The 11,956-nt window shown below is 37.6% G+C and overlaps 2 protein-coding genes across 2 annotated transcripts; one reads left to right on the top strand and one right to left on the bottom strand.

Moving 5' to 3' along the window:
* Positions 1-6,690: 6,690 nt before the first annotated feature.
* LOC147511367 (uncharacterized) lies at positions 6,691-7,179 on the bottom strand. Its single transcript, XM_086598444.1, has one exon. The coding sequence runs from the start codon at positions 7,177-7,179 to the stop codon at positions 6,691-6,693; it is 489 nt and encodes a 162-aa protein (XP_086454570.1).
* Positions 7,180-10,062: 2,883 nt separating this feature from the next.
* On the top strand, positions 10,063-10,770 carry LOC147511368 (uncharacterized). Its single transcript, XM_086598445.1, has one exon. The coding sequence runs from the start codon at positions 10,063-10,065 to the stop codon at positions 10,768-10,770; it is 708 nt and encodes a 235-aa protein (XP_086454571.1).
* The last annotated feature ends 1,186 nt before the right edge of the window (positions 10,771-11,956 follow it).

The raw sequence follows: 11,956 nt of genomic DNA on the forward strand, positions 1-11,956 counted from the left end.
CCGCCTTTAGTTATTGAACTTAAGGGTGATGTATTAGTCGTTGAAAGTTAAAATACCTCGATGGAGGAACTAACTGCATGGATGGATTGTGTATGTATATGTATAATTATATGTTATATTTTAGGGGTTACTCACACCGGCATTTTTATAATCTCGACCCGATTTGCATGTTTGCTTATCGGGTGTGTTCATTCAATGAACATAGTTGATAAGTTTTGACCGGGTTTAGTGATGAAGAAGATTGGGTTGCCGCTTGTGGTTTTGCGTTAGCATTGCATCTCGTGATAAGTTTTGTTTTTCCTTAAGGTGATATAGATTTTCAGTCTAGACAATGTAATTGTACTTTCATTTGTAATTTTAAATAAGGAGTTATTGAAAAGAGATTTGTAACCTAATCTTAGTTGTAAATTTTTGTAATGAAGAGGACATTTGTTTAATTGAAATTTTTCTGGTTTTTAATTATCCGCATTATTTAAAAGCTGTTTATGGGTTTTGGAAGTGGAGAGTCGTCACACCTCGGAGATCGAAGAGTCGAGGGGACAAATAATGTTTTTTTTCTTCTTGTAGTTTAATTAAATTAGGATGTGACAAAAACTCTCCCAAAGGGAGGGTTAATGATGCTCATGTGAGGATCATGCTACAAATTTAGGATTCCAAAATCACTACTTAAAAGACTTAGGTTCTATTTTTCATCCTGTCACAAAATGGCAGAGATTGACAATTATCGATCAATTGTTGTAAAGTAGAACTAGGAGTTGGAATGATATTTCGTGAGATGAAATATCATTTCAATTCTACATGCTAGCATGATATGTTTAGAGATAGGTATATTATGTTAGGGATTTGAGATGGTAGTGACCTGTTTCTAAAAGACTTGTAGCTAGGCCTTGCATGAGTAGGATTAATCCTTCCCTATCTCTCTCTCTCTTTCATTTAAATATAAACAAACTTACAAATTTTAGATAATTTGTGTAAAAAAAATCTATCTATAAAATCCTTCTCACTTAGTTCTCCAAAGTGTAGATTCTAGTTGTGATCATTTAAATTCTTGTCTTAGAAGTTGGAACGAAATCCCTACTCGAACTAGACTGACATTCTCAAAGAAAAAAAAACAGTGAGTAAGGAATTATTGAGTTTTAGCACGTAGTAAGTCAACTTCTAAAAACACTGAAAAGTGCAAAGATCAGTCGTCGTCATGCTATTTCACAGTTCTGTAAAACACTTACCACCAACTTCTCCAAATTTTATTTCAGGAAAAAATGATGCTTTAGCAACGACCGTTTCAGCAACATGGTAGGGTACTATAACATCTACACAAACTTTTCTTCGACCATAAGTTAGATTCCAAAACACCTATATATGTTACTTAAAACTTGTTCATACTGCCAGTAACAACCAAAAGTGCACTTACAATCAACTTCTTTGGTGACAGGCAATTGGGATGATTTAGCATAATCGTTGTCCACAATTTTAGATCATCCAAGCCAATATGCACAAACATATATGTTTCAAGTACTACTTTGTAAGGAAAATACCATATCATGAGGCTTTCTCTAAAACAGACTGGCAGTTTATGGACATGTTATATAGTGTCGTACTATCCTTATATACTATCGTTTACAACCTATATAGAGTTATATATAAGGTCCCCACGAACAACTTAATACGTGTAAATTCAGAAGTTGGTTAACACACTCTATAAGCTCTTAAATCCACTATATTAGCCTCCTAACAAACTTGTCTGTTTCAGAGAAAACATGCCTATTTAATAGTTAACAGTTGATAGACGTATATATCTTGTTTTACTTGCTTTTGAACTAAAATTCAACACTTACCAACACCTCCAACTAACCCAGTATCGGGCACAACGGATGGTTCACCCAATTCGGTTTCATGCAATTGAGATGGTTCATAAATATCTGCAAAATGATTTCATCAATCGGAATATTAGTTTCGAGTGAATCCATTAAATAAAGAACAATGAAGATCACAAACATACCTTCTCTTATCCTATTCTCATAAACAGGTGATGAGCATGATTGTGGGACATCATCCTCCATCATATCTTCGTTCTCTTGTCTGAATATCAACAAACTACCTTCTCCAATGCTTTTCTTCATGTGCACGTCCATCATCTCGATGAAATCGTTCTCATCTTCAATTGTGCAAGCGTGTCCGGAAACTAGGTAGCTAAATCGAAGAGGTTTGATCTTCGTTCCTTGTTCCAAAAAAACTTTGAAGTCACCAAAACATATGTTCATACTACAAGACCTAAGCTTGATTGATCCACTTACATATGTCACAACTCCACTGCCAAGAGTTCTAACATTACCCCCCCACTTACAAATAAAATGTCCCTTCTAGTTTGCTATTGTACTGTCATTTGCACCCACTTTACTACCGTTGGAGCCCATTGTAGTGCCTGTTATTGCCAATTAGTATGGTTGTCTTATTTTCTACTTCCATTCATCAAATACTAAAACTTCCATTTAGAAATCTCTCAAACATTCAAAAAATGACAACCAGAGGCAAAAAGATGAACTAATTACTGTCCGTTGAAAAGAAAGCCTTAAGTTGTGAATAGTCTCGAGTATGTATACAACTTTTGCGTGAAGTCGATGGCACTGTACTAACATTCCAGGCTACTAAACTAGATTTTTCAGAATGTATTCGATAGTACTGTACTCTAATTACTTTTTCAGCGACAAAAAGATGAACCAACTACTTTACAAGTTAAAATAGTCATAAATCAAAATACTCTAGTGTGGAAACTTTAGTTAAAGTTTCAAACTTTACTCCAAAAACACTCCAAAAACTAACTTTTAACTAGGGATATTAATGTTGCACATAAATGAAACGACCCTAAATGAAACACATTTATGACCAAATACATTATTAATGAGCCTATCTATCACAAATATTAAAGAATTGGGAGCCATAAAGTAAAGAAGTTAAAGCAGACATTATTAATGCTAGAATTTAAAGCGTACCGAGAAGCTTCAAAAGACACCTCGACTGAACCTTCTAAGAATCTGTTGGTGGAAAAACGTTGTGCACTTGGAATGCGTGCAATCAATTTCGAAATAAATGATGAAGAAGAAGAACAAACGAAACCAGTGTTCAGTCCGAACAAGGCCGAAATATTCCCGCGAGATATTTTTTCTCTCCCATGCATTTAATGCATGCAATGAGGTGTCATTTAGGAGGGGTACAATTGGACTTTCAATTCTTAGCTATAAGGGCAAATATGACAATCTGCGTGGGCCCCAAAAGTGAGTTCCACGTCCTATTTTGGAATGAATTACTGGGGGTCTGATTTTGGTATGAAACTTGACTCAGGTCCGATTCGGTAAGTTGCGCTTTTCTCCTTCCTTAATCCTTCTCCCAGGTGACTCGGTAAAACTGTAAAAAAATCATTTTCTTTTTAATAATTCTATTTTTTTTTTATAAAAATAGTTATTTATTTATTGAATAACAATGCAGGATGTAGACACACCGCATATCGCGATTTAAGCTATTTACAACAAACTGTGGTGGTCTCATCCACCAAGCTGAACATAAGGATGGTAAGGAAATAAACATATTCGCATTTACATCATCCCTATGTATATTGGGATTTGCCCACCATTGTTGATTAGCAGCAAGGTTGGTCGCCCATTTAGCAAATGCATTAGCTACAAAATTCACTTCCCTGTAATTCCATAATATCATGTACTCATCTATCATCGTAAGCATGTCTCGTATATCGTGTACCAGGGATTCGATAGCCTTCGATACTCTAGTTTCCCTTTCTGAGATAATTTGATGCACATACTTTGAATTTGTTTCAATTATAATTTTACAAAAATTTAAGCACAGTGCAGCTTTGAGTCCAATCCATACAGCAGAGAATTCAGCAACCATAGCATCAGCTACTGAAATAGGTAGTGCCGTTCCAAATAAGAAATTTTCATCCTCTCCTCAAAATACACATCTAGAACCTACAAGTCCAGGAGCACCCAAAGTTGAGCCATCTGTATTAAGTTTGACCCAGTGTTGCCAAGGAGGAGTCCAAGCAATTTGGGTTTCAAAAGATCTAGGTGTGGGTTTCTTGATTAAAACATCATTTTTGGTCTTGATCATATCATCAATTAGATTGAATGCTTTAAACATGGATCTAACAGGATCTGCCCTGACCCCGGTGAATCTACTCTCATTTCTTGCTAACCAAATGTTCCACAATACACTGGCCACTTTAGTTAGTAAATTTTCTTTTTCTGGTAGTCTCGACACACTTCTTGCTACTTCAACCAACCAGTCATGGAATGAACTTGTTATTGCTGTGTAAATCAATGGGTGAATATCAACCCCAAACCATAAGGACCGCACAAATGGACAATGCACGAACAAATGAATATGAGATTCTTTCTCAAATCCACATAGAACACAATATTCATCAGTGGCGAAATGGTGCATGTGAAGGATATCAGCTGTCGAAATTACATGCTGCAAACCTTGCCAAATAAAAAATCGTACCTTATATGGGACATTGAGCTTCCACACCTCTTTGAATTCCCATTTATCAGAAACCAAATCTAGATCCACTCGTTCAAGTATCTTATGATAAGCTGATTTAACTGTGTATAATCCATATTTATTTGGGGCCCAAAATCTACTGTCTACTTGTTGATTCGCTAAAATGGGAATAGATAAAATTCTTTGAGCATAGTCGTGTGGCCATGTAGACCTGATAAGTTCTCTATTCCATTCTCTTGTCTCATGCATGATAATGTCAGCCACTCTATCAACATTACAATTATAAGGCTTACTTAGGAGTGGGATCGGACATGGCGTACCTGGCACCCATGCATCCAACTATGCTCTAATAGAAAACCCATTACCAACCTTCTAATTAATACCCAGTACCAACAATGATCTCAAATAATGCATTACCTTCCAACACTTGGATGCATTAGTTCGTAAAGAAGATCGCATAAAATCACCAGATGGAAAATGCTTCTGCTTCATTTGCTTAGCCCATAAGGTTGTTGGCGCTAGTAACTCCCATGCCTTTTTTCCTAGCAGTGCCAAAATCTGCATCTAAATATCTTTAATGCCCAATCCACCTGTTTTTGTTGGGGAGCAAGCTAAGTCCCATGAAAAATAGTGAAGTTTCCTTTCTCCTACCTCATGTCCCCAAAGAAAAGCCCTTCTAACCATATCAATATCATCAATGACTGTAGCAAGTAACTGTACATAGGCCATGACATGCGCAGGAAGTGCAGATAACACATAGTTAATAAGGGTCAACCTTCCTCCTTTTGAGAGCAAATTTGACTTCCAACTGGCAAGACGAACTTGGAATCTTTCCATTAAAGGCTGAAAATGATCGTGCACCTCTCTCCCCAAAATTGATGGCACCCCCGAATAGTGGGGAAAATTCACAGTGCATGGTATCTTTAGAACTTTGTAAATCATCCTAACAAATCTGGGGTGCATTTTCTTATGATGAATCAGCTGCGACTTTCCTCTGTTGATGCTTTGGCCTGAGGCTTGACAATACAACTTCAACAAATTGTTGATCTCATAAGCTTGTGGTAACTCCATTTTCCCAAAAATGATCACATTGTCAACATACATCAAGTGTGTGAGCGGGTCATTATTCTGAGCTATCTTTAAACCAGAGAGCCTACCTTGCTGTTGACACTTGAGTAGGTTAAGAGAAAGCACTTCAGTACACAGGATAAATAGGTAGGGTGACAGAGGATCACCCTACCTAAGACCCCTAGATTGTTTGAAATATCCAAATGGCGTACCATTCAACATGATAGAAAAAGAAGTACTCTGGACACAGAACATAATTCTATCAATCCAAGTAGTGGAAAAGCCAAATCTACTCAAAACTTCTTTCAATAAAGGCTATTCAATTTTATCATATGCTTTGTGCATGTCTAGTTTCAACGCAAAGAATTTTTTCTGTTGATTAGCCCGACTTCGTATTGTGTGGAAAGCCTCATGAGCCATGAGAACATTGTCATGCAAAAGCGAAAGCGTAAAAAAGCCGGATTGGTGGGGCAAAATCAGTTTCTGTAGCAAAGGTCTCATACGACCAACGATTATCTTAGCAATGATTTTATAATTAACATTTGCTAAGCTAATTGGCCGAAAATGTTCTGGGAGAGTTGGGTTTTTATTTTTTGGGATGAGTACAATATTCGAATGATTTAGCTCTTTCGAGAAATCTTTCACTAGTTCCACAGTCTTTGGTCCCACTTTTGCCCAAAAAGTTTTGTAAAAGATAGCATGAAACCCATCTGGATCTGGGGCTTTTAGTGGCCCTATGTTTTTTAATGCTTTAAGAATCTCACTATCTGAAACTGAATGCATAAGTTTAGCATTATCATCTGTAGTGATTAAATTAGGTATCACCTGCATAAGATCCTCTGGCATTTCAGGTGTTGATGTGGACATCAAGTTCCCAAAGAAGTCCACAAGCTGCTCGCCTATATCTTCCTTTGCTGTGACAATTGCGCCATCCGGTTTTTTAAGACTATTAATTGAAGTTCTATGTCTTCTTCGAACTACCACCGCATGAAAAAAATTTGTATTGAGTTCACCCATTTTCCTCCAGTCAAAGTGTGCCTTCTGAACCCAATGGATTTCTTGTCTCTTCAAAATCTAATTATATTCCATCAACAAATCTTTATCTTCTCACAAATCCTGTTCAGATGGCCTTGCAACCATGGCAAAGTTTTGCTGCAACTGATTCAACTGCTCGTCAATTTGTTTCAACTTTGTCCCTATGTGCCCAAAATGAGTGTGATTCCAATAGATAAGCAACTGTCGACAATACGCCAGCTTCCGACAAAAGGTGTATGAAGGCGAACCATTAAACAACTGATTCATTGCATGTTGTACAACATCTTGGCAAGTTGGATCAGACAACCACATTGCTTCAAATCGGAAAGGGCGTTTCAATTTTTGGTAATATGGTTTAAATCTGAGCACCAAAAATTTATGATCAGAATCTATTGTGGGTATATGAAAAATCTTCACTTCAGGGAACTGAATTCTCCAGGGTGCATAGCATAGTGCTCTATCAATTCGAGTGAAGACCCTGCTTGTTCCTTCTTGATTATTACACCATGTATACATCCCTCCTACAAAACCCATATCCATCAAATTGCACTGCTGTACCATATTTTCAAATCCCAGAATAGAAGTTCTTGTTGCTGGACAACGGCCCCACTTTTCATCCTATGACATCACATTGTTAAAATCCCCCATACAAATCCAAGCTTCATCAGTATTTGGTTGTAATCCCATTAAGACATTCCATTGTAAAGTCCTAATATTCAGTTTAGTATTTGCATATACGCCAGTAAAGTACCAAATAGGAGATTCTTTGTCATTGACACAAGCATGAATTACCCAAGCATCACTATACAACACATCCATCTGCTGCATAGAATACCATAACAACCACAACCCCCCTGATCTTCCATTAGAAGGGACAACAAAAAAGTTAAACACATCTCCAATTCTTCGAATTAACTGACATGACTTCTCATAAGATGCCTTTGTTTCACACAGAAAAACAATCTTTGGTCGGTCTTTCCGAATCCGATCTTTAAGTGCCATAATTGTGGAGTCAAGACCAATTCCTCTACAATTCCAAGACACGACACTCATTTCTCCCTATAGAATTGTTTGCTTCCACCTCCTTTCAATAATTCAATCACTTTCATACCCCCATCCAGTAGGCACAACGATGTCTCTGATTAGCACCTTGGCAAGATCCTCCATTAATTGATGTTCAGTCAACTCAGACAATAATTCCAGAATAAAAACTTGTACTCCACCTCTAAAGCACCCCGCTTTCAATGGAAAAGTGCTTCTTTATCGATTCATCCCGACAAACAAGCAGGGAATAAGCTAAATAAGAACCAGTTTCCTTTCTGCGGAAGCAATCTGTATATTGTCAGAGTACTCGCTATTTTAACCAGGAAATTAAAAAGTCACCGTTGATGAAAACATACAAAAATGGTGTACCACCACCACAAGTTCTATTCAAAAGAAAACAATTGTATAACCTTTCAATTCAGTAGCAGGAGACAAATCCGAATACCCTAAAACCTGGATTGGGTCTTTGAAACATGAAATTGGATGCTATTGGAAGGAAGAGTCTTACTAAAGAAATAGGTTCCCATAAACAATATTAAAACAAACTACTTTGGCCTCCGTTTAATAATTCTATTTGTACTTATACTTAAAAGTTAAAACTGAATTAGAAACTATATAGGAGTCGGGCTCGAAATTAGAAATACGAATGAGAATAAACTTTCATACATACTCTACAAATATAAAACCTCAACATAATCTTTCCATTATTATCACTTGCTTTACAATATGGAACGTGATATACTTCTAAGTGCGTTAAAACATGTTGCAAATAAGGAACATAAAAATATTGCTATGAGAGAAAAAGAAAACGTGGAGTTAGAAGAGGGTGAAATTCCGCCATCACCTAATGTAGAAAAGAAGAAACTTGGTGATCAAGTAAATGTGTGTGCCGATTTTTTTGAGGCTGAGGATAGGAAAGTTGATAAGGGTGATGATATGGAGGAGTGTGAGAAGGTGATGGAAGAAGAGAAAAAGAAAATTGATAGGAAGGGTAAAAGAAAGCTAGAAGAGTATTATGATGATCAAGAAAATTTGGATGACGATTATTGTTATGATAACAAGAAACAGAAGAAGGCAGTAGTGAAAGGCAATATGAATAACAAGAAAGCGGGAAAGGGGGCAGTGAACAGGATTAAAGAAAGAGCAGAGGAGCCTTTGATGCCAGAAGGTATGAGGGATAATATTCTTAAAGTAATGAAAGGAAAAAATATTAAGTGGGTAAATACGAAAGAAATATTTAAGAGTGATACAGATAGGGCACAGAATTGTCTTTATATGCCCAGAGAAGTTAAAGAACTTTTAAGAATTGAGGAATTAAATGCTGTGAATAAACGTATACCCTTTTCAGTGCATGTTTTGGGTCCTAGGGATGACGTATGGAAACTGAATTTTAATTACTGGGGTAAAGTTGGCAAGTATGTTCTGATCACATTGTGGCATCAATTTGTTAAAGAGCACAAACTCGAAATGGGTTGGAAATTTGTGGAGATTTGATCGTTTAGAGATCGCAATAAGACTCTTTGTTTTGCGATTAATATTCGTCTAATGAATGAGTGTAATGGTGATTCCAAGGAAGGGGCTAGCACACGCAGTCCAGCCTTCACGAGTGGGGCGAGCACGAGTGGACATGGTTGCCATGGAGGTAATGATTGTGGTGCCATCGCGATTGTGGACAACACTAATAGTGACAATGGCGTAGGCGGAGGTAATGGCGGTGATGTTGTTGTCCCGAATGGGGCTAGCATTAGTGACGGCGCCTGTGGGAGTAGTAGTGGAGGTGCCGTCACAAATGAGACTAGCACCAGTGTTCATAGCTCCGGTGGAGAAGGCAACGGTGGTGATGCAATAACAACTGGGGCAAGCATGGGTGGTCATGGCGCCTCTGGAGGTAACAGTGGTGGTGCTGTAACAAATTAGGCTAGCACCAGTGCTCACGGCAACTCTGGAGGTAATGGAGGTGGTTCCATCATCACGAATGGGGCTAGTACGAGTGAAGCTACATTTGCTTCTCTGTATTTTGTTGCACACAACCACGTAATATATATTTGTGTAAAAATATGTCAAGACCGGTTCAGTTTGATTAGCTCTTACTGTGCTCTGATTCTAGGGGAGTTATTAGACTTATTACTTGTTTGCCTTTTAAGAACCTTGTCCAGATCTTGAGATTTAATATATTCTAATTTCCAAGAAAAGCACCAATGTTCTTATTTTTGTCTTGTGTTTAAGTCATGAGTCTTCACTTCTGTTCTAAAGTGTGAGCCAAATTGTGAAGACCATCTAGTTTGGTGCCCGGACATCAATGGAAACTTTTCCACAAAATCTGCTTATGAAGAAATCAGGAGGAGAAATCCTAGAATTGGGTGGCATAAACACATTTGGAACAAATATATACATCCCCGAATGGCTGCATTGGCATGGAAAATCCTCAAAAAGGGAGTTGCTACAGATGAAAGAATTCAGAGTAATGGCATTCGACTGGTTTCATGTTGTAGGCTATTTAAAGCTCAGGTGGAAAATAATGAACATATTTTCTGGCAGTGTTCATTCTCGCAGCAGTTGTGGTCGTGGATCGCTCAAGCATTTGGTGTTTCACAAACGCTGCAGAATTTTAGTGAAGCAATGAAATTAGGAAAAAATTGGGGTTCAAAAGTCCAACATATTTGGAACTCTTGTTTGGTGACTGGGCTTGTTAGTATCTGGAAGCAGCAAAACAAAGTTCATTTCGATAACAAGACTCCTAAGATTGGCGAATGTAAACACTTGGTGAGAACTCAAGTTATAATATCTGCAAGTAAATCAAAGGGTGGGAGTGCTCACACTGCACAGGAACAAAAGTTGCTTCAGTTTTGGAATGTAAGTCCAAGAAGAAGGAAAGCCCCTCAAGTGAAACAATGTTCTTGGATTCCACCAGAACCTGATATCATGAAGCTGAACACAGATGGTGCTTCTGCCGGCAACCCAAGTATGTCTGGTATAGGTATCTCATACATAAATAGTTTGGTAGAATTTAAGCTATCAATTTGCAAGAATATTGGTGTGGGAACAAGCTTTAGGGCAGAGTGCATGGCAATTGTAGAAGGAGTTGAGCATGCAATCCTTAAAGGTTGAAGACTTTTATGGGTAGAAACTGATTCTGAAGTTGCTGCCAAAGCCTTCAGTACCGGTAACTTACCATGGGAGCTGACTCCAAGATGGAGCTATTGCCAGAAAGAGTTGCAAACATTCAAGATTTCTACAGTGTGAAGAGAAGCTAATACGTCGGCAGATGCATTGTCTAAGAAAGGTGCAGCCCTACCCCTTCAGGAGGCTGTCATTATTGAAGGGAAGCCCCAGTGGCACAAGTGGGAAGCTTTATTTGAAATATTTTACCGATTTTGTTAGTTCAAAATACTTGTATTAGTATGAGTGTTATGTGAGATTTGATTGAATTAGGGAGGTGCAGTATGTTGCCCTACCCTAAACACATGTCCTTAGATCCTTTTTAATGCAATTCAACTTAGTTAGCAAAAAAAAAAAGTCTTCCCTATTATTGATTGGACAAACTAACTATAGATGGGAATCATAATACTCCATTCAGTGATACGATTGAGGGTTAAGAATAATTCTCCTATACAATATGTTTTACCAAAACAGGGGACAATTTAAAGATTTAGGTGGTTCCACCATCAAAGTCCCTTCGAATTGCAAAGGGTCTTCGGACTTGCATATTCTGTGTAGGGTATGGTTTGAAGAACTACTACAAATTCCTCTCATCAGCCTCTTGTTCTACTTGAAACTTGACAAGGAAAGTTTTCCTAATTTGCGATGTAAATAAGAAGATTAAGTTTTATAAATTAAAGAATTTGCCAATATTTATACGTAGGGGGTGTTTAAGTAGAATTTACTGTCAAAACTGTTAATCATGTGTGGAGGATGTGTTGGCGTTTACTGTCATAACTAGTATTAACCCTTTCCATCAAGTTGGGGGTGGGGGAGTAATGCTAGTTAACCCAATGAATAAATCGGCAACCACTTCCGAATATCTATTGGGATTCCCTAACAACCTCCATTTTACCAACCAAGGCCCAAAATTTCGATATCGGTTAATATATCGGTGTACCCAAAAACCGAGATATATCGGATATATCGGATATCTCGGTTCTTTTGGTGACCAGTCCAAAGTTTCTAAAATATGGATATCTCAACGATATATCTCGGATATCTCGGACCTCCAATATTAAATTATTAACAATTGGTTCAACCGATATATACGATTATCTCGGAAATATCGATTATCTCGGCGATATAAACTTTC

The sequence above is a fragment of the Coptis chinensis genome, chromosome 3 (assembly GCF_015680905.1).
Source record: "Coptis chinensis isolate HL-2020 chromosome 3, ASM1568090v1, whole genome shotgun sequence".
In the NCBI taxonomy this organism is placed as follows: domain Eukaryota; kingdom Viridiplantae; phylum Streptophyta; class Magnoliopsida; order Ranunculales; family Ranunculaceae; genus Coptis; species Coptis chinensis.

Excerpts from the sequence above, each read along its gene's own strand:
- LOC147511368 (XM_086598445.1), top strand. The coding sequence starts at position 10,063 with ATGGCTGCATTGGCATGGAAAATCCTCAAAAAGGGAGTTGCTACAGAT.
- LOC147511367 (XM_086598444.1), bottom strand. The coding sequence starts at position 7,179 with ATGGTACAGCAGTGCAATTTGATGGATATGGGTTTTGTAGGAGGGATG.